This window comes from Lissotriton helveticus, chromosome 4_1, assembly GCF_964261635.1.
Source record: "Lissotriton helveticus chromosome 4_1, aLisHel1.1, whole genome shotgun sequence".
In the NCBI taxonomy this organism is placed as follows: domain Eukaryota; kingdom Metazoa; phylum Chordata; class Amphibia; order Caudata; family Salamandridae; genus Lissotriton; species Lissotriton helveticus.
Window position 1 is genome coordinate 823,665,072 of NC_136063.1, and position 23,361 is coordinate 823,688,432.

The 23,361-nt window shown below is 45.2% G+C and overlaps 1 protein-coding gene across 2 annotated transcripts in view; it reads left to right on the plus strand.

Moving 5' to 3' along the window:
- The window catches only part of MYL12B (myosin light chain 12B), a 40,902-nt gene that overhangs the window by 13,304 nt on the left and 4,237 nt on the right, over window positions 1-23,361 (plus strand). The window contains exons 1-2 of one of the 2 annotated variants that reach the window (XM_078687474.1): window positions 14,726-14,862; window positions 16,448-16,648. In XM_078687474.1, coding sequence (XP_078543600.1) covers window positions 16,465-16,648 — 184 coding nt within the window. In that variant the 5' untranslated portion in view covers window positions 14,726-14,862; window positions 16,448-16,464. Of the gene's footprint in view, window positions 1-14,725; window positions 14,863-16,447; window positions 16,649-23,361 lie in introns of those variants that run through there. The other variant, XM_078687473.1, reaches the window with a different exon arrangement.

Consider the following 23,361-nt stretch of genomic DNA (forward strand, 5'->3'; position numbering starts at 1 on the left):
AACCTCTCAAATACCAGGGTCATCCCGTAGCCCTTTATCAAGATTTGGCCACCATCACTCTGCAGAAAAGGAAAGCATTCAAGGAAGTGACCACTTACCTAAAAGACAAAGGAGTGCCGTACTCCTGGGGCCACCCCTTTTGCCTAATCTTTAAATGGAGCGGCATTGGACACTGGTAACCTGTTGGGAATGTTCAGTTGGGGTTAGGGAGAGGGGAAGGGGGGGACAACTGGAGGGTGGGGGATGAGGGTAGAATAGGGCTGTTGGGGTTTCGGGGGAAGAGGGGGAGGGAGGAACCGGTGTGCTTTCCAGGGAGAGCTCCCGCGAGGGGCATTTAGCATGGGCAGATCTCCCAACGACAACAGTGAATCACTCCACCAGGAAACAATGTCAAAACATACTACCAAAGTTATCGCCCTCAATGTGAAGGGGCTAAAAACCCCCATTAAAAGACTAGCCATCCTGTCATACCTAAAGAATTGGGGCGCTTCGCTCTGTCGCCTGCAAGAAAAGCATCTCCTACCCAGAGACTGGCGTAGAATGCGATCTCTGCTTCCCCCAGCAGTTTTACTCCTCGTCTACTGATAAGAAAGCGGGGGTAGCTTTACTGTTTGCTAGGCACTTCCAGGGCACAGTGGGCGACAGGGTGGCGGAGATTAAGGGCAGACTACTGGCGCACACGGTGAAGGTGGGGAGCACCTCGCTGGTTATAGGATCCGATCCCTCTATGTCCCTAACACCGGTCAGGAACCCTTTCTTAAGGGAGCTCTGTTTGAGGTTCTGTGACCTTGAGATAGGCACGTCCTCGTGGGAGGTGATCTCAATCTGGTCATGGATCCAGACATAGACCGGTCAGGCCACCGCTATGGCTCCACAGAAGCGATATCGGCTGAGGGGAGGCTTTGGATGAGACGTAGGGGACTGTTGGATCTTTGGCGGGAGGCCCACCCCCAGAGCACACAATACTCCTTCTACTCACATGTGCACAACACGTATGCCAGCCTGGATCACTTGATTGGATCCTCTGAATTCAATACACTAGTAGACAAGGTGGATATTATCCCAGCCGCACTCTGACCATGACGCTGTGTCCGTGACCCTCACAGTACACCACACTAAAACATCCAGGGGGAGGTGGAGACCGCGGGAGTCCCTTTTACAAAGGAAGCGGGTGACCCAACAGCTAAACAAAAGCATCACTGACTACCGGCAAGGCTGATACACCTCTGACCGCGCAGTGGGGGCTCCTAAAGCGGTGGTGAGGGGAGAACTAATAGCAATATCAGCAGCAGAAACCAAAGAGCGAAAAGAACGAGAAGCACTTGCAGCCAAGGTAGTAGAACTAGAGAGAGTGCATAGCTGCACGGGTGCTCCTAGGATATGGTGGCAATTAAAGGCTGCAAGGGCACAGCTTGCAGGCCTAGAAATTGACCGGGCTGAGTATGCAGCCCTGCGGCTCAAGCACACAGATTACTTGGGAGGAGACAAAACAGGGCGTCTCATCGCAAGCAAACTCAGAGCTCGAGTTCAACGATCTAAAATTACGGCTCTCCACAACACACAGGGGGGGGGGGGGGAAAGGTGGAAAACGATTACTTAATTGCGGAGACTTTCAGGGAGTTCTACGCGACCCTCTATAGCAAAGACTTGAATGACGACTAGGACGGAGAGTCCTACCTCCGACACACGGCGACAACTGCTCTTAACACAACCGGTGCTGCTGCCCTAGATGCACCTATTAAAATAGAAGAAGTGATTGGAGAGATCCCCCCGACTCAAACCCCTAAAAGCTCCTGGGCCCGATGGCTTCTCAGACGGTTTTTATAAGTCCTTCTGCCCGCTCCTGGCACCAATTCTAACCCCCCGACTTTTTAACTCCTTTCAAGGACCAGGCTCCATACCCGCGGACATAATTGTATTGCCCAACCAGGGAAAGCTGGCACCCAGTGTGCCGCTTATGGACCAATTTCCCCCCTTAACCTAGATTTAAAAGTTTTTACAGTGGTCCTCGCAGCTAGATTAGGTCCACGACTGCCTGGCATCATCGAGCCAGATCAATCTGGGTTTATCCCAAACCGGCAATGCAGTGACAACACTAAACTCTTCCTGCATCTAATCGACAAGGCTCACTACCATGGGCTGGGCGCCATGCTATTGTCGATTAAAAGCTGAAAAGGCGTTCAATAGGGTGGTCTGGGGTTATCTAGACCAAACGTTCGCAGACTTTGGCATTGGCCTCTATTCCATACTTGGGGATTGTTCTAACCCCGTCTTCAGAGCAGACGGTCACCCTGAACTAAGCGAAGCTCACCTCCCTAATACATGTAGATCTGAGACGTTGGCTGCAACAACCACTATCACTACTTGGCCGCATTGCGGCGGTAAAGATGTCCATCTTACCTAAAATACTGTATATATTCCAAACCATCCAAGTCAGGCACCCCAAGGGAATCATTCGCAAGCTACAAGACTCAATACAACAATTCATATGGGCTGGAAGAGACTGCGGATGTGCAGGGATCTCTCCTACCGGGCCCCAGATGAGTGAGGGCTAGGGATCCCCAACATATTGAAATATTTTCAAGCAGCTCAGCTTCTATACTTAGTGGAATGGAGCCGGCCCGAATCGGAGAAGAGGTGGCTCTTTCAAGACCAGGCGATGGCACAGGCCGCCTTCTGGAGGATACCCTTCCTGAGGCGCTCTGACAGGCCGAAATACCTTCACAGGTCCCCCATCCCTCGCATAGTGATGAGAGTATGGGATACGGTAGCGACAAAGAGGGAGCTTACCTCCTTACCATCACTGCTCACAACCCTGAATTTGTGCCTGGGTTGGAAAGACAAGCGTTCCGCAATGGCGCAACACAGAGTGCAAATCTGCGGGCCATTTATTTGACCTAGGGGTTCCTCAAGTTCTCCGATCTCTCCCAGCTATACGACATTGCCGACCCGAAACTATTCCAGTACTTTCAGATTAGACATTGGTTGATGCAGCCAGAGATACGTCCACATGTAAGTAGAAAACCGACGCCTTATGAGAAATGGCTTGTTAACAAGCAGTCGGTCCGAAAGCTGATCACCGAACTCTACCGGATGCTCTGCCCGCCAACTCCCACGCGGACATCAGCCAGGCAAAAACGCTGGAAGAAAGAGCTAGGGAGAGCCCTTTCTGAAAAGGAATGGCAAGCCATATATTATAGGGCAAACCATACCGCCAGGAACACTTCGAGTACAGAAGGAGCGGTCAAAGTTGCAACCTATTGGTACCTAACGCGAGTCTTACTGAATAGGGGTAATCCTAACCGCAGTCCTACTTGCTGGAGGGGTTGTGACTGGGAGGGCACATTAACTCATCTCTGGGAATGCCGGGAAGTGACGTGATTCTGGACGAAGGTTCTTAACGACATCGATAAACAATTTGACACCGAAATACCTCGTTTTCCAGCCTATCCGCACTTGGGGCTACCCAAACGCACTTACGTTTCCACTGAAATCAGTTAGGGGGAGACAAATGGGACTGGCAATGGGGGCAGCTGTTCAACACATCCTATCGTTGTGGGGTACACAGACTTGCCCTACACACACGGGGTGGCTACACAAGCTATGGTACATAGTTGGTATGGAGCGTATACAAGCTAACCTCACCCAGTCTGTGTCCTCCTTTAACACTATATGGCACCCGTTAATTTCTCTAATGGCACTGAAATTTAACGAAATCACATGCCCGGAATGTCTCCGCCTCCTGCAACTTACCGACACCTCGTTACCAGGGGACACCTCTGAAGAATAGCTACACCTCAAACCTCGCAGGTGCTGAAGGAAATCTATATGATCATGGCACACCGGTTCGGGGGAGGGGGGGGGGGGTGAGGGGAGGTAAAGTTTTTTTTTTTTTTTCCTTTTGTTCATTTGAGTTTCTACACAGCGTATCTCACAGGGGCCTTCACCCCACCTAGCCAATTTGGACATTCGCCACACAGACTAACTCTTGCTCTGAAGTGCAATGTTGCAGGGTGGCTGGGTGGTCTAGGGGAGGGCCCGGTTTACTCTTACAGAAGTGTAGGGTTTGTACTGTGTGATTTTTTTTTTTATTGCCTGAAACTCAAAGTTTAAACAAAAAAATATATAGATATTGTGCTTGGAAAAGTTGTGTGTTGTATGAACACATGCTAATGTTTTACTAGCTCTTATAGTTGTATTTTTGCTGAACTGCTATATGGTATGTATGCTCACTATTGGCTATGCTGTTCAGCCTTTCGGATAAAGTAGCATTGATGTGGGACTGGCAGCACTTTTGCGTGATTCAAGTTGTCAACCTATTTCTCAGCCCATTTGTAGCTCTCTAAAACAGGATGTGCATGAGGGTACACTCATCCCGTGAATGCTGGGTGTGGTGACCAGTTGCTGTGATCTGTATCGCATTTTGTTTAGAGTCGTTTTGTGGGTGTTTTTTTTACATTTTTCTTTGTTACAATAGTGACTTCAGCCTTTGATGTGAAAGGTGTCAGTGACACAAATGAGCACAATACAGAGCCCAAACTATGGTTTTAGTTTGAGATTTGCTGCCAACGTCTACTTCTGTTGATAAGAATTCCCTAAAATCGTATTGATCTTCCTTCAGACACATTCAAATCCTCATATTTATCAAGTGATTGAGGTCAGATTCTTTGGTGTAGTCTCGTTATTTCCTGGAAAGGCATGAGTTTAAAGGCTTTTGTGTTGTGTAAAAACATGATTTTAGGGTAAGTTACCCGTTATATTGAAACGTTCATGGAGGCAGGAATTCGGAATTGCACAAGTAGAGCGGTTTCAAACTCTTAGAGGACATATTTTATAAATAAGTGAAGTCTGCGATGCAGCAGAATGTAACCTTGAAGGTTCACCGGATTTTTAATTTTTATTTATTTATTTATGCATTTTTATATAGCGCGGACTTTACCCGAAGGTGTCAGAGCGCTTCACAAAAGGAACAGAAATGAAACATACTGAGAAACATTACAAAAGCATACGTTACGTTACATAAGGTAATGGTGACATTTGTGATCAAACAAAATACATGAGGTAGTAAAAATTGTGAGCAACCAAAAATACATGAGGTAGTAAAGGTAAAAATGACAATTGTGAGCAAACCGAATACATGAGGTAGTAATAATTGTGAGCAGCCAAAAATACATGAGGTAGTAAAAGTGCACAAGAGGAAAAAGTGACAGGTGTGCGGTTACAAGAGAAAACAAAGTATCATTTGAGGTATAATACTGCAAAAGGCGCTAGACACTCGCGCACAAGAACAAGCGTTATGTAGGCAAAGGTGGCACTTGTGCAAGTATCAAAGGTATAAACATGTGAGAGGTAGCAAACCGTGTATTACAAGGGCAAAGTGGTGTGTGCATGTTACACACGGGCACCAAACACAAGTACAAGGAAAATACTCCAAAGAGGCAGACACTCCAACCCCAGGAATATCCTGGGAAGGCACTTCCATGGTCGTGGAAGTTATCAGTAGTGGGAAGTCTTCCTCCAAAAGCAAGAGGACGTGAATTACTTTTGGAGGTGTCTCTGGAAGAGGAGAGCTTTGAGGTCCTTTTTGAAGGCCTGGGAGGAGGCGGTGGTCCGGAGCTGAGGCGGAAGGGAGTTCCAGATTCTCACTGCGTTGCCTGAAAAGGATTGGGCCATTGTTCTCTCCTTCTTGAAAGTGGGAGGTTCAAGCAGTAGATTCTCCGCATTGCGTGAAGGTCTAGAGCCTCCAGAGAGTTTCAGTTTATTCGCCAGGTAGCGAAGAGAGGAGGAGTGCAAGGCTTTGTGGGTGATACAAGCGGTCTTGTAGATAGCTCTAGCCTCGAAGGGAAGCCAGCGAAGGGTGGTTAACATCGGTGTGATGTGATCGCTTCTTTTGGCCCCATAAATGAAGCGAGCTGCTGAATGGAAAACAGACTTAAGTGGGGACAGGTGAGATTTGGGGAGGCCAGTAAGAAGAGAATTGCAGTAGTCTAGTCTGGAGAGGACCAGCGATTGCACCAGGGTTATAAGGTCCTGAATGAAGCATCCACTTCACAAGCTACCCTGTGTGGGGCCTCCAGTTGAAGTGAATTGATGGCTGCAGAGAGCAGTCTGAAGCCTGCCTGCTCCGTATGGAGTCAACCGTGATTGAACATTTCTTTGTGATAAATTCCTTGTCCGTTCTCATGGGAGCCACAGATCTAGACAAACCAATTGAGTGACTGCGTGTAGTTAGTTGCATGACGTGACTGCATTTTTTTTGGTGATCTCTCGCAGAAACTATTTAGGATAGGCTGACTGACCACCAAACCGGTTTCTTTTGTGTGGTGCACTGTAAGATATTTCACTGGAAATTGAGGCGGCCATTTGGTAGTTGTGAACTTCCCCCAAGTAGCTTGCAAATAACTTGAATTCCAGAGGGAGATTCGAGGTGGTCAGCAGTAAGTTGTGAACGCCTGTCGTCAGGACTGTCTGCCTGCCTGCAACACAGCTTTTGTGACACATTGCAGTAGGGAGGTATGGTGCACCCGAATTGAAATCCTGGCGCTCATGTTGTCCCTTCGAAGCCTACAGTCCAAGGTGTGCCTATTCTTCTGCTGTTAAAGGGCACTGAGGAACATGTTAACATCTAGTATGTCTGTTTTCTGTTTCTAAAGCCTGAACAAAGGCGTTAGGACACACCAAATTTGATGACCTAATTTGCTTATGACTCTAGGGTTTCCTCAAATATTACAAGAAGTGTAGAGGGCAGTCTCGATTTCATATAGTCCAGTTTTATCCCCGCCAAATTCAAGTATTCTCCATTGAACTATGATGCAAGCTCTCCATAGGAACTACCAAATAGCCCATGGCATAAGGTAAGAGTTAATACTCTTAAAGGCCTGGACAAAGCCCGTATAGTATATTTTAAAGGATTAATAGCAATAGGTCTTGCATGCCTAAAATGAGCCTCAGCTGTTTAAATTTAGTTTAAACCTGACATCCTCCATTTATAAAAGGACACTTAGTATAGTCTTTAAGCGCTCAACAAAACCTCTGGCACTTATACTCGCCTGTTTTTGTAAGCTCTGCTGCGGAGTAGGGAAGCTGGGACTTTCATAGCCTGGTGAATTAGAACACCCTGAACTGTCCAACTATGGCCCTGATTACAAGCTGGGGTGTTATTTATTGCCCCTGATAAATATCGATCCCACGGGGTTCGTTAATCATTGGGTGCGATAAATAACACCTATTATGGGTTTATGGGGATTAAAATGCGGATTTTGGTGTTTAACGCACCAACACTCGCATACTACGGTAAATATCCTATTCTTTTACCTGTTAAATTACGGCAGGTTTGACCTACCGGAAATCACAAATGTTGAGTTATTTAACACGTCCGATAATTATCAGATGCATTGCATACCTTTACACTCTTAATTACAACCCATGCTTAAACAGTTTTTTGCATTCTTATGTCTTTTTTTTCTGTGGTTTTTGGGTTTTACAATGTCAAACTCTGGAATACGGGTTAATCCGATGTTAAAATGCTTTTACCCAGGTCCAGTGGTAGTATCAGTATGGGCCAGAAATTGTGATGAGGGGTCACTGGTAATCGTAGAGCCTGGCTCTGCGGTTCCGTGTGTGTGTGTGTGTGGTGTGTTTTTTTTTTTTTTGTTTGTTTTTTTAAGGGTTTTATATAGCACAAACTAGACCCGAGACATCAGGTATCAGAGCGCTTTACATGAGCACCAGTTTCGTTACAGGACACATTCATTTTTTTTGCCACTTGGAGATTAAGTGATTTGCCCAGAATCACAGGATGTTGAGCGTGGTTGCTGAGACTTGAACCCGGTTCATTAGCTTCGAGGTCGACCGCTTTAGTCGTAAGGCTACATCCTCTCCATGTTGTCAGCGATATCTCTTAATTTTTAGGTCTTGTATGTAGTGCAGACACACCAATAAATGCTTGCGACAGATCTCTTCCAGACCAGGCTTCCATGCTCCTCCGCATGTACCAAGAGAAATTTGCATGTGCTTAGTTTGTCTTTTGAAATGAGTGGTTGGCAAAATCGCTTTGCTTTTGCATGGCGCTGTGTTTGTGCTTTCGGAAAGTGTCTTGGCATTGGGAAAGGAACATTAAAACACGTGGCCCACTCTGCACTGCAGCACACGTTTAACACCTTCGCTGTGGGGTGTTTTCTCCCTGCTGTGCGGGGGAGGGGAGGGGGGCCGCGCGCCACTGTGCTTGTGACGAGCTCGGCTTGTCATGTGGCACAGTGCAGCTGCACTCATGACTAGCTCTGCTCGTCACAGCCACACCCGTTTTGGAACGTTCAGCACAGCGGAGAAATTATCCCCGCGTGTGAACGTTCCAACGGTCATGACGAGCTTAGCTCCTCATGAGTGCAGCTCAACCGTGCCTCATGGAAGAGGTTAAGCATTTGTCCAGGGCACTGACCTGGACAGCGTGTTGTATCACAGAAAATGCGTTGATCCAGTGTAGACGCACATCTGCCATGGGAACATCAAATTATTGAAAGGCAAACCAGCTTTTTGAAGCTGCTGGTTCACCCAGGGCTTGAGGTGGGCCAGGTCTCACCAGTGCTAAGCACCGGCAGTTTTTAAAGGGAGCCTCGAAACGGGTCTCTATCGGGCTCTGTTTTGTGGCTATATTCCATCCTTAAAGTGCTCCTTTCTTCGACTTTTTTCTAGAGAAAACAAGTGAAGCAGAAACACTAAGAGGTCACTTGTTTGTAGTGGAGCAGACTGTTTCCATCAGTTACTTGTAGAGGTGCACCTTGGATATGCCTTTGTTGTGCTTTCAAGTCTAACATTCACATTCTGCAGACACTAGCCCACCAGGTACCTACGCTACTATATCGAGCGAAGGACTTCCTCTCTCACCCACATGTGGATAGGCAGAAAAACTCAAACATGATAAATCACTCGAGGTCTGAGTGGAGGGATTGTAAATGGAAAGGAGGAGCGCCAAGGAACACAAACCAGGGGACAGAGCTGCAACGCCAGCTGGAGTCGCCAATGGCAATCGTTCTTTTGGGACTAAGCTGAGGGCATCCCGAACATCTTGTGTACACACAACCCATCATCCATCCAGGAGAAATACAATGTCACTAATGCGAGCCCCAGAGCCTGGTATGAAAGGACAATTGTCACCCTCCGCTATGGTGGGGGTCATTTTGTGCTAGCACATTCTCCAGCCAGGCATTCGATCCAAAAGAGAAGACATGAAGTCCCTCACAGGGAACAGATTTTTTCAGATGGTACAACACATGGTCAGTCGATAGACTGCACAAAAGCAGTGGTTCCTAGCTTTTGGGATAGGGGTAGAACCTTTGACCAACACTCGAGACATAATTTGGCATTCTGGTCAACTTTTAAAAAAAAATGTAGTTTTGTTACCAAGTTTGCTTATTATTCTATTGCAGATTGAGATGCATACAATTTGGCATCACCAAGTTCAAAATACAGGCATTTTGTTCTTGTGCCAGGAAAAGTCTCATATCTTACTGAACATATAGTTTTATAGTTTCCTAATTTATTAATAATGGCAAAGACTTCCCAGTTGCTGTGGGCCATGCCCCATGCAAATGGGGGCACGTCCATTGGGATCGTGCCAGTTCCTAGTTAGCACAGGCGTAATCTATTTTACTGAAGGAGCCACGCACGCCTATGTGGCCCCCTCCATGATATCGTGCCCCTGGGGCTCAAAAAGGAGGCGCAAATACCTGCTGCTCCCAGGGCGCTATGAATGTAGAACACCGCACCAGTTTTCTGTGGTCTTTATTCCCGTTTATTGACGAAGGCCAGAGAAAAATGTGCAACAAAATTAAAACAATAAACCTTTCCTGATAAAATATGATTGCCTTTCGTTATTAGGGATGTGTATGGTGGTATACTGTTAGTTATGTTTTCTTTTTGGAGTTGCTTTCAACTAAAATCTATACTATTTGAGGTGTTGTGATGTAACATTGGTCAGGGTTATTAAATCTTTATGTCCGATCTCTACATCCCCGTTTCATGTGATTAATGCACACATTTCTCATGACCACTTATGGTGTCTTACAAAACCATAGATATGCTGGATAACTTCGTAAAACACATGAAGGAGGGTAGCATTAGTTGTTCGATCTTTTCCTGGTCGGAAAAGGTCGAACACTAAAGGTTCCATCAGATGCCCATTTGCCACAAGTAGAAGTTGCACGGAAATCCATGGATGACCTACAAAGATTGAGGGACAAAGGAGATTTTGGGGCACTGTGGATTTCACAATTACTGAAATGGGAATTATAAAAACCAAACGTTTGTATTTAAATTGGGGCGTCTGCAAAATTTTGAATAAACTCTGAGACCTATTATGGTACAAATATGAAAAACGGTTTCGTTGGCTTATTTCGAAAGAATGAAATGGAAGGATGAATAGTGACCAATGTCTCATTAAAACACTTTTGTACTGCACATTTTGGGCTAGATGACCTACTTGGGTCCATTGATTGCTGCTCATTTTATCTTGCAAAATTGTTTTCCATTTCCTTATCACCCCCCATTCCCTTGTAAATCTACAACTGGTTCTTCTTTCTGTATTGTGCCCTTCACAATTCTGGAACTATATACTTATGTAACCTGGTCAAGCTATAAATACGAACAAGATACCTGCGCTCCTCTCATGGCACCACACTTTGCATGTTTATGGCAAAACACAGCAGCATTTTTTCAGCTACCTAGCGCCTAATCTCTGAAATAAACTTCCAGATGAATCCTGACGTCCCTTCTGGGAGAGGTGTGGCGCCGCGGCCAGGGCGACTGACGCTGGAATCTGGGGATCAGGGTTCGATCCCCGGCTCCGGAGGCAGGTTAGCCCAGCACCATGTGACTCTGGGCAATAGCTCGCTTAATCTTCCCGACGGCCCCCAGCGCCTAGAGACCCTTACGGGTGATTGTGTGCTTTACAAATGTGCATTATTATTATCTGAATCTGTCTTCAGAAAGAAATTGAAGACTTTTTGGCTGTTCGCTTCTTAATCCTGAAGGTTGGTAGTCTGCTGTGCTAGAGCCAGGATGCCCTTAGTTGGTGGTAATTACTATGAAACAGCAGTGGTCCCTAGGTAAAACAAAATGCTAAACATATGCAAATCGAAACCATATTTTTAATATATAATCCATCCATAAATAAAATTCCAACACCAAGTACTGCAGTGTGCTGTGAATAGAGTGAGGAAAGTTCTGAGATAATGGCCTGGTGTGACCAGAAAGTACACGGTCACAATTGCATTGACCGAGATACAGCCCATAAGAGTGTGTGTGTGTGTGTGTGTGTGTGTGTGTGTGTGTGTGTGTGTGTGTGTGTGTGTGTGTGTGTGTGTGTGTGTGTGTGTGTGTGTGTGTGTGTGTGTGTGTGTGTGTGTGTGTGTGTGTGTGTGTGTGTGTGTGTGTGTGTGTGTGTGTGTGTGTGTGTGTGTGTGTGTGTGTGTGTGTGTGTGTGTGTGTGTGTGTGTGTGTGTGTGTGTGTGTGTGTGTGTGTGTGTGTGTGTGTGTGTGTGTGTGTGTGTGTGTGTGTGTGTGTGTGTGTGTGTGTGTGTGTGTGTGTGTGTGTGTGTGTGTGTGTGTGTGTGTGTGTGTGTGTGTGTGTGTGTGTGTGTGTGTGTGTGTGTGTGTGTGTGTGTGTGTGTGTGTGTGTGTGTGTGTGTGTGTGTGTGTGTGTGTGTGTGTGTGTGTGTGTGTGTGTGTGTGTGTGTGTGTGTGTGTGTGTGTGTGTGTGTGTGTGTGTGTGTGTGTGTGTGTGTGTGTGTGTGTGTGTGTGTGTGTGTGTGTGTGTGTGTGTGTGTGTGTGTGTGTGTGTGTGTGTGTGTGTGTGTGTGTGTGTGTGTGTGTGTGTGTGTGTGTGTGTGTGTGTGTGTGTGTGTGTGTGTGTGTGTGTGTGTGTGTGTGTGTGTGTGTGTGTGTGTGTGTGTGTGTGTGTGTGTGTGTGTGTGTGTGTGTGTGTGTGTGTGTGTGTGTGTGTGTGTGTGTGTGTGTGTGTGTGTGTGTGTGTGTGTGTGTGTGTGTGTGTGTGTGTGTGTGTGTGTGTGTGTGTGTGTGTGTGTGTGTGTGTGTGTGTGTGTGTGTGTGTGTGTGTGTGTGTGTGTGTGTGTGTGTGTGTGTGTGTGTGTGTGTGTGTGTGTGTGTGTGTGTGTGTGTGTGTGTGTGTGTGTGTGTGTGTGTGTGTGTGTGTGTGTGTGTGTGTGTGTGTGTGTGTGTGTGTGTGTGTGTGTGTGTGTGTGTGTGTGTGTGTGTGTGTGTGTGTGTGTGTGTGTGTGTGTGTGTGTGTGTGTGTGTGTGTGTGTGTGTGTGTGTGTGTGTGTGTGTGTGTGTGTGTGTGTGTGTGTGTGTGTGTGTGTGTGTGTGTGTGTGTGTGTGTGTGTGTGTGTGTGTGTGTGTGTGTGTGTGTGTGTGTGTGTGTGTGTGTGTGTGTGTGTGTGTGTGTGTGTGTGTGTGTGTGTGTGTGTGTGTGTGTGTGTGTGTGTGTGTGTGTGTGTGTGTGTGTGTGTGTGTGTGTGTGTGTGTGTGTGTGTGTGTGTGTGTGTGTGTGTGTGTGTGTGTGTGTGTGTGTGTGTGTGTGTGTGTGTGTGTGTGTGTGTGTGTGTGTGTGTGTGTGTGTGTGTGTGTGTGTGTGTGTGTGTGTGTGTGTGTGTGTGTGTGTGTGTGTGTGTGTGTGTGTGTGTGTGTGTGTGTGTGTGTGTGTGTGTGTGTGTGTGTGTGTGTGTGTGTGTGTGTGTGTGTGTGTGTGTGTGTGTGTGTGTGTGTGTGTGTGTGTGTGTGTGTGTGTGTGTGTGTGTGTGTGTGTGTGTGTGTGTGTGTGTGTGTGTGTGTGTGTGTGTGTGTGTGTGTGTGTGTGTGTGTGTGTGTGTGTGTGTGTGTGTGTGTGTGTGTGTGTGTGTGTGTGTGTGTGTGTGTGTGTGTGTGTGTGTGTGTGTGTGTGTGTGTGTGTGTGTGTGTGTGTGTGTGTGTGTGTGTGTGTGTGTGTGTGTGTGTGTGTGTGTGTGTGTGTGTGTGTGTGTGTGTGTGTGTGTGTGTGTGTGTGTGTGTGTGTGTGTGTGTGTGTGTGTGTGTGTGTGTGTGTGTGTGGTGTGTGTGTGTGTGTGTGTGTGTGTGTGTGTGTGTGTGTGTGTGTGTGTGTGTGTGTGTGTGTGTGTGTGTGTGTGTGTGTGTGTGTGTGTGTGTGTGTGTGTGTGTGTGTGTGTGTGTGTGTGTGTGTGTGTGTGTGTGTGTGTGTGTGTGTGTGTGTGTGTGTGTGTGTGTGTGTGTGTGTGTGTGTGTGTGTGTGTGTGTGTGTGTGTGTGTGTGTGTGTGTGTGTGTGTGTGTGTGTGTGTGTGTGTGTGTGTGTGTGTGTGTGTGTGTGTGTGTGTGTGTGTGTGTGTGTGTGTGTGTGTGTGTGTGTGTGTGTGTGTGTGTGTGTGTGTGTGTGTGTGTGTGTGTGTGTGTGTGTGTGTGTGTGTGTGTGTGTGTGTGTGTGTGTGTGTGTGTGTGTGTGTGTGTGTGTGTGTGTGTGTGTGTGTGTGTGTGTGTGTGTGTGTGTGTGTGTGTGTGTGTGTGTGTGTGTGTGTGTGTGTGTGTGTGTGTGTGTGTGTGTGTGTGTGTGTGTGTGTGTGTGTGTGTGTGTGTGTGTGTGTGTGTGTGTGTGTGTGTGTGTGTGTGTGTGTGTGTGTGTGTGTGTGTGTGTGTGTGTGTGTGTGTGTGTGTGTGTGTGTGTGTGTGTGTGTGTGTGTGTGTGTGTGTGTGTGTGTGTGTGTGTGTGTGTGTGTGTGTGTGTCATTCACCGAAAGCGGAGTCTGTATATATAGTTGATGGTGTTTTGGTCTTTATCCGAATAATATGATCAGGACAGGTACAATGTAGGATTTAGTAATGGCGACAATAAATTGGTTCACAGAGGTTGAGGAATCATCAACATTTTAATGAGGAGCTGAAGGTATTGAGAATTAACTCCGATCTATGTCGGGCAGTTAAAAAAAAATGTTAGGAAGATAAGCGAGGGCTCCCTCTGTGATGTGGAACTGCTGAGGATCTCGATAATTTAGTCATTGCTCTGTCTCTCTCGGAAAGGGCAGCACACATACTTCCAAGGATATCCGGGTCTGCCTCTACCGGGACCAAGTGGGTGCTTTACAAAGCCCCGATTCATGGTAAAATAGTAACGACAGGCCGAAGAAAGCTAATCTTATCAGAGGACATGTGCTATGACTTCATGGGACCGTAGTAGTTTGAACATAGGTTAGGGCTATGCACTATGTAGTGCTACGTGCACTTGGTCCAATGTTTTTTGTTTTTTTACACCACTCTGCTTCTTTTGTTGCAACTAACGTTCTTGAGCACCTCTTAGCAAAACATAAAGGGTGATGGGAGGTAGACCCTTAGTGACGTGTGTTCCTTGATATGCAAGTCACTGTAGGGAAGTTGTTTTCCAGTTGAGATGACTGGGTGCATCAAGTCGGATTCTACATTTTAGCTGGGCAGACTCCCCTTTGCATTCACGTCTGCCTTGTTTATATGGACTTTTTCACCCTGTGGCTTTGTGAACGTTTGTTTCCTAGCCGAGGGAAGGCCAATTGTCACGCCAGTGCACATTTGCCTCTCCCTGTTGTTGCGCACACATTCCTGCCCTGTTTATTTATAGTTATATCTAAAAGCATTGGGCAGATGTCTTTCCTCCCCGTCACGGCTGAATGTTGTCCACATAACGCAAGCATTAAAAGCGTAACCGTGATCAGTGCATGAAATCCGAAGTGCTATTTGTAGCCGGGCTCGGTCAGATATAGTCGATGCATTGTGGTCTGTACCTCAGCCTGAGGTCCGACTGCGCGCCGTTCACATCGCCCAACAAAGAGGTAACCAGTCTACTTTACGCTTTAAATGTATGCGAATTGTTTGGTTCGTGGAAAAGCTTAAATTACTTTTGGGTCGGTTGAAGTTTTTTTTTCCCCTCTTCCCTTTTCTTGAACTTACGAAATTCTAATGCAAAGCTCCGGAACTTTATTCATGGAAAAACAGTATGCGTGTTGTATGCGGTGGCTGACATCGAGGGTGGTGGACCAGGCATCCATAGCGAGTAGAAATGGTTGATTATATTGTGAATAATCCTGCTATGGCTCAGTAAATTATGCGCACTATTGTTTTCTGCCTCCATTAATGCTCGCTTGGATTTGACGTTTGCAGTTCTGGCATTTCTTTGTAAGAGCACGTTTGTTAGTTTAGCCACAAAATATAACTTGGTGGATGGAGAGTACAGTTGACCGTATGTTCTAGGCCTGACTGCAGTATGTCTGCTAGACTGACGAGACTGGTGAACTCACGGCTTGCTCGAAGCTGGCTGGCATTTATTCGGCATGGGGTGGAGTAGAAATTGGATGCAGAGATTCAGCTCACATTTGTGTTGGAAGCAGCAGGAAATACGATCCATCGAGTTGGTTTAAAGGCTTCACCAAGTGTGCCTTTAATTGTTCTAAGCCTGCTCTGTTGCCCCACTTGCCGAGCTGCATGCTGGGATGTAACGGAAGGGACTCGCGGTTTAGAACTGCGTCATGCGTCCCAGGTGCGATGAAACGAGTGAAGATGTCATTTGAAGAATCATCTGGACAAGAAGTGATTGCCATGTCAAATCCTGCTTTAATTTGCCAGTCACGTGCAGGATCGTGATACCGTAGTACTAGGTGGAATGACGTTTAAAACAACCCACGCGTTACATTACACGAACCACAGTGTGGTGGGACCCGCAGTGGCGGATCCTCCGCTAAGGTGGAGGAGCTTTGCCCCTCTGCCAAAAAGGAAAAATAAAATGACAGTAACGTATTGGTATTGTTTTACTTTTCCTATTGCATGCAGTCAACTGCCTCTTTGGGTGGGGCTGGCCAGAGCAGGGGAGGAGTGGTTTGTGCTACCAAAGTATGCATGAACTGTTTGGCGGGCCCTCTTGGGCCGACCAAACAGTTTGTGTGCACTTTGCATGTTCTTACCAGGCTGCATTACACAGCCTGGTCAGGAACATGCACACTGTTCCAGTCTAAGTGCTTATCCACGGTGCCAAGATCAATAACGATGCTGCATTGCAGTGTTGTGATTGGCTATGGGGAGCATGTGTGCCGGGTGCTTCCTTCTGCTGCTGGACTGCAGAAAGGAGTAGGAGTCAGGCGGCTGCGTTCTGAGGTAAGTGGTTTTATATTTTTTATTATTCCTCCCCACCCCCTATCCGATAGCAGGGGCTACTGGGGATCCGCTGTAGATTTCTTCACGCTAGATTAGAACTTGCAATTTTACTTTATTAAATGTTAACAGTCTGCTTAGGCTTGTTGGTTCGACATCTTGCACATGTGTATATGCTGATGTAGAGTGTTGTGCTAAAAATCTACAATAACTTACGTACTTGTGTTAACATTGTGTGACCAGTTTTTAATTTTTTTTGTATTTATTTTTTAGCCACCAAAACCGCCATCATGTCCAGCAAAAGAGCAAAGACCAAGACCACCAAGAAGCGTCCTCAGCGCGCAACCTCCAATGTCTTTGCCATGTTTGATCAGTCCCAGATCCAGGAGTTTAAAGAGGCCTTTAATATGATCGACCAGAATCGAGATGGCTTCATTGACAAGGAGGATCTACATGACATGCTGGCCTCACTTGGTAACTTTATCCTTTGGTTCCTGTTGAGGAAAAAAATATATTGCCTTCAGTTGGATGAAAAAACTGGGGTGTAGGTCCTCAATGGGGCGTGGCCTATGTCATTAAGGGCGTTGCTTTAACGCCCAAGCTCAAAATCAGTACTTGACATAGTGTGCGGCCCAACTGATATTTTGTTTGTCATTGCATCAGCTATATAATACAGCAAGTAACATTATGAATGTAACAATCCAGGACTATTGGCTTTGTCAATGGTTGTTAGTTGCATAAGATAAATAAGCCACAACTATGGCTTTGTTGTATATATTTAAAATGCTTACATTTTGAAATGATACTGTCAAAGACCTGCAAGTCTTATCCAAGTTACCTCAAAGGCAGTGAAGGGTGGCACTGCTGCAGAGTTATCTTTCACCCTGAGGGTGAGTGCAAAAATGGAGTGCCCAATAGGGACATGTCTGCACCTAATTTTTAAAACTGCCAGTGCTGAGCACCGCCAGGACCTGGCCAACTTGAAGCCATATTTTTCTATCACACACCCATACATGCCAACCTACCCAAGTCAGGCAGAAGAAGACTACAGATTTGAAGGCTAGTCTCCTGCCTCCCGATTCCTGCTAGCAAAAAAACCTGATTCCTCCGCCGGCTTCAGTTGACCGGGCCTGATATTGTGTAAATCTGTGTATGCACTGTCTGTAACCTGCTCCTCCAGGTCAGTGCTCAACATTAGCATCACGCTTTCTCTGCCTTCCATATCTTTCTCCATGCTTCTGACGAGTAAGAAACGCCCATACATTTGGGTTTCTAATGTCTAATCCAGCAGCAGCAGACTGGCAAAGTCCATTCATGAAAGTAACCAGATTCAGGCCCCAGTATAAGTGAATAGGGGAAATGCATTCTCCGGAAATGGGGGAAAAAAATTGTAAAGAAATTTCCCATTTTTCTCTTCTAAAATATTGCCATGTGTGCACACTTCACATGATCAGAGCAGTACTTGATGACGTTCAGACTACAAGTATGTTGTGATTTAAGATGGTAGCATCTGTGATAGGTGGGGAAGTTGGAGCACTCTTATTTGAGTTCAAATATTCGTATGTTTTGAAATGTTAAGGCAGACCTGAGGTTTTCCTGGTGAGTTTTGAGTGTGTGAGTTTTGAGTGTGTAAATCTAGTTTCTCATGGAGACATGAAAGTTAACCTAAAATTGGGGGTTTTAAAGCCAATGCTGCAGATGTTCAAGGTAATACTAGTTTCCAAAGAAGTGCCATGGTCATTCTTTCTGTTTTTGTGCTGTGGCGAGCTGTTGTGCATAAAATGTCTTTAACCCCTTCGACGCTCATGACGAGCTCCGCTCGTCATGAGGTATGCCTGTCGTACGCTCATGACGAGCTGAGCTCGTCATGAACACCGGGTTTTGCCAATCTTTAGCGTACAGCGTGAAAACGCTTAGCGCGGATGGTGTTAAGGAGGAAACGTAGTTGTTTTTCATATGTCTTCTACTATGATGACTCATTGTGGGTGTGGTCAAACCATCACTGGTGTTGACTCTCTCTAGCATTTTTGAGTGAGTGTTTGTTGGCCTTTAACTAAAGGCATAGATGGAAAATTGCAGTTCTTATTTTCGATTGGAGAGTTAGTCCCTTTTAACTTGGACTGCTATAAGAGTCCTGATATAACCCTAAGCGTTAACTTCATAATTTATCTGCCGTGATTAAACCAGTGTGAGAGCTACCATTATAAAGCAAGAGGAATATTGTCTTCATGGGATTCATTTTAAGAAGGATGCCATCTATAGTTGAGCACAACCTTTTAGGGTTTCAGTATCTTGTAGGTTGGTTACGCTTGAGTAAAGAAGGGTTTTAGTCTTCATGTTATTGATGGCAACTTCGGCTTGTATCGTGGTCTCAGTGACTTAACCTGTGCATTCAACTGGAGTGGTTCTCAAGATATTTCGTGTTAAATGGGGATAAGCGTAGGATCCAAATGAATTGCTCGTTTCAAATGAAGATACGTTAGTCTTTTCTGTAGCTTTTTGTTATGTAAAGTTCACAAATATTTTATTGCAGGAGTGCTGTATAAACCGTTTATAAATGTGAACAGTTTTGGGACCAGGGGTCTATGCCCCTCAATGGTGAAAGGACACAAGGTCCAGCCACCATTACAAACCTGAAGGATGTTAAGCAGTGGTTGGATGTCTACAGTAGTAAACTAAAGTTCAAAGGCCCTAAAAGGTTGTCTGGATATAAAAGACTAAAAATAATATGACCACAGATTAAAAAAAATAAATCTTTTTATTGGTATTTACAGGTTACATACAATAACAGACATATAAACTTGATGTTATTTGGATGATCATCACGTCGGGACTTCGTGATGAGTTTGACTGTTCGACTTTGTTCGCTCCGACGGACTAGCACACGAGTAACATGTAACACTTATTGTCGCCGTTGGCTGGTTTCTAGTTAGAACATAAAACATACAACAAGAGATGGAAGTGGTTGTTTGTGACCGAAGAATACGACCATATTAGAGGTTGGGTTATGCTAGGTCTATGGTGGTTTGAAGGAGTCTATGAATTTATCTAGTTTAGCCCACATCTCTCTGTAGGGGTGTCTTCTAGGAGTGTTTCTGAGAGTGGTGTAGTCTGCCCCTCTGAGGAAGATCACCCAGTTCAGCCACCCTTTGAATGTGGCCTTGGCAGTATCCTTCCAGTTCATGAGTACTATCTTTGCTGCTGAAGTGAGGAGGAAGTCAAGGAGATTTGTCTTCTTGAGTGGGTTTGTATGGTGATATGTGCTGTGATGATTGTGGCGAATGTTTGCCTAAGGCTGCGGCCAAGGCTGCAGCCCAGCGTTCTTTTTGTGAAGTTTCCAGAAACATTTGACTTTTGTGCAGCTGAAGATGAGGTGTTCTAGGTCTCCTCTCTATTTCGCTGTTCCAGCAGGTGTCGTTGTCCCGTAGACCTATAGAGGCTAGGCGTGCTGGTGTCCAGTGAGCTTGGTGGAGTAGCCATAATTTGGTCTGTGATGTAACTCGCTCTAAATAGCCAATTGGAGCCTGCGCTGAGATTCACAGCGCTAAAATGGTCTAGATGTTCCTCTTTTGAAGCTGAATAATTAATGTATAGCAGCAGTGAGTGGTATCCTGATGCAAGTAAAGCATTTTTCCATCAGGATAGATGTTGGTTGTAAGTGTTATGTTAAGAGGTAGGTATTTCAGCATCAACCTTATGGAGGTGTTAAATCTAATTTTAAGCATGTTTTGAGAGCACAATCATTTTGGTATGTGGACCAAGTCTGGATAACAGAAGGAAAGAATGCTACCTAGAGCAGAGGCTTTCTTTTGTTTTCATCAGATGTCTAAGCCGTGTTTAATTTAGGCAGCTGTCTGTGTTGAAATTGTTTTTATTTTTAATTTTTTGTTGTTCTACCCACTCCCTGAAAATATTGAGCTTTCTTGTTTAAGAGCACGCAGTCCTGTTCTGGATGGTAAAGTGTCCAGAGTTAACGAGTTTGCTTTGTAACTCGTATTTGGTCATCGAGGACCATAAGCTCTTGAACACTGTGGTCTGCTTATCAAGGTTCAGGTGTGTTTGCGTTGACTAGGAATAGCGTATCTTTTCTTTTTATTTTCTACAAGCATGAAAATGTCCTGGTCATTTATTCAGTCATCAATTGGGATTGATTTGTTTTTTTACAAGTGCTAAGCTTTTCTTGAGGTCTTTGTGGCTATGACAATTCATTTAGGATATGAGGTTGAAGTGTCACTAAAAGTTTCAGGTGAATGAGTCCAAGTGTAAGAATGAGAACCATGTTTTAGCGAGGAAGAGGATTTAATTTGTAAGTGCAAAATCTGATATTTCCATTGTGCGTGCTTCTCCTGTGTCAGATTTTAGAAGTATATATTTAATAGACCGTATAGTCGTTATGAGTAGGTGGCCAGGTGTTGTGGGCAGACTGACCTTCAAAAGATGTTTTGGCGTTGCTGACTCTTTTTCAATTTCAGTTATGAGAAACTATTGTCTAATGGGAATGTCTAGTTGTAGGTGTTGAGGAGGTACACTGCATAGTGTTATTTACATTTTGGTGTTTAGCAGATGTAATTGTATGTGCATTATAGATTATCTTTAACCCCTTGGCTGCGGCGGTAATTCCGCCACAGCCCTAGGTGGGAGCGGTGGCCGTGCGGCACTGCCATGCTCGTAACGGAATCACTCCGTCATGAGAATCAGGCGCGCTGTTCTTGTGATGGAGTGGTTCCGTCACGGCCCCGCCTGCTCAATAGAACGCGCTGCGCAGGCGCGGCAGCCGGGCCGTGATGGAACCACTCCGTCACCAGCACAGCTCGTGCGTGGCTGGTGACGGAGTGGTTCAGTCACCAGCATCGATGAGGTTAACGCTAAATGTATATATTACTCTAGAATACTGAATAGTTGGTGCATAAAGAATATAGCAGGAAGAGAATTTGGTGTTGTGATGCATATGTAACAAACTTGTAAAAAAGAGGTCCGATTTTAAATGGCACCAAATTTAATAATGTAGTGTTGGACTAATAGTTTTTTTTATTTAGTTTCTTTAAGAGAACCCCGTTAGTTACTAAAAGTTAACCATAGGAAGTTCACTCATAGTGAACAAAAAATCTGAGCGTTGGGCAGTTGAATTAATTTCCTTAACTTGAAAGGCCAGGTTAAATTTGAGTTGTGTTCCGGCCCATAGGATTGTTTAGATCCATAGTTTAATGATATTTTTAATATTGTTTCCAGTTGCTCAGTTAATCTTGGCTTTAAACTGAGACAGACTTGCTTTATTTCTATTTTGCAGTTGATCTGCCAAGTGCTCTTATGCATAATGCCGTCCCAAGAGCATCAGGTCGGCCTCTTCTTTCGAAGAACAGTGTTTTTAAAATGTCCTTTAGCCCTCTGAAGTAGGTGGCGTCACAACCGCCAGAATACCAACCTTTCTTGAAATCATAGGCTCATCACTTAGATTGTTCAGAAATGCATACCTCCACTAGTTTTGCATGGTTCTAGAGTATTTCACTCTTTTTCGTGGGGAGTCCTGGTTGATTGTGATAATGAGTCATTGGTGTTGGAAAGCAGTAAAATTAGGTTGGTGTCCTAGCCCAGTTTTGGAGGGTGTTTGCAAAAGACGTCACCACGCAACCACTGATAAAACAAGCATTTGCAATGCAATAGGTCTCGCAATTACGTGAGTTTGAGCTGTTGCCATTGTATGACAATGCTTTTTATTTTTGTTTTGGTTTTTCAAACATAAATAAAAGGCATGTTATTTACATCGGCAGTAGCTTAAACTCGCGTAAATGCGAGACCTATTGCATTGCAAATGCTTGTTTTAAGCAGGTTGCCAGTTTTGTATTTCACATTAGAAATACGTGAACTTTGTGTAAAAGAAGACTTGCACCATTTCTTCATGAAACATAAGATTGGGGAAAGTAACAAGTCCACCGTCACAGCAAACTATACAATATTGCTGACGTGCATCAGAAATAGAGTTATATTAAAAATGTGGCAATGCTGTAAAGGTAACTTAGTGAATAAAATGCTCACTCTGACATCTGTGAAAGCACTCAAAGTCATAAGTTGTAATCTCAGGCTGTCGACAACGCCATCTATCCTTCTGAGGTCCGTAAAATAACTAGCTATCAATTAAGTAACTATACCACCTGATGTGGGCAGTGATTAGAGGTGGCAGAATTGTAGTACTCAGCGCTGTACAAAAGCATTTTATTGTCAGACGAGGAACCTAATTAAAACGTGCATGTGTATGTGTGGAAGGTGATTGCTCACTGCCAAACTGTGATATAATGTTGGCCGTGGAGTAATGTTTGTAATTTCAGGCATATTTTGTTTGCCATAGCACACATTAGGGGTAGATGTGATGCACAGAGAATCATTCCATGTGCAGCAGCAGTACGTGTGATTTGAGGAAAATGGCAAACTGATATGTAGACACGATACGAGCATTTATTAAAATTGAAAAGCTGGTATTACCCAAAAGTTTCAGAGCGCTTTACAAAAGAAGCTCCAAAAGCGGGCACGGACTGGTGGGGGAAGGAGGGAGATGAACGGGTGGGAGTGTAGACTTTATTTAATGCGATTTTATATAGCGCAAACATTACACAAGTTTCCAAGAGCTCGTTACAAAAGAAGATGCTAATTAAATACAAGAGCGGCCGGGAAGCGGCCAGGAAACACAAGTACGGCCGGCCACATAATTAGGGGAGGAGAAGCCGCACAGCACACGCTGGGAGAAGCCCTTTGATGTGCTGTGCGGCCGCGATGCGCGCTCTCTGCTGGGGGAGGGCCATTAGGAACAGGAACAGATGGCCATGAAAGTGTATGGGCCAAATGCGCGTGCCTGTACGTGCACTCGAAGAAAACGCCACGGACAAAAGTGGTGGTTTGACTATCCGATGGAGCACATGAATTCTCCCCCATTTCCCATTGCTTCGCAATGGAAAAGGACGAGACCTAAAAATGGGGCATTTTAGCTGGTAGTCTTGCTTGAGGCCAATCAGAACATTTAACTTTACTTCTGACCTGTGGCACATTGAGTTGGCAGAGCAGATTGATGTCTATGCTACATGTACCTGTTAATTCGAATTCTTCCATGCAGCCTTCCTACGACTTGAAGAAGGAATTTTTTTTACCATGTTTGTTTTAGATGGGCAATCTATCTGAGAGAAGATGCAAATAGTATA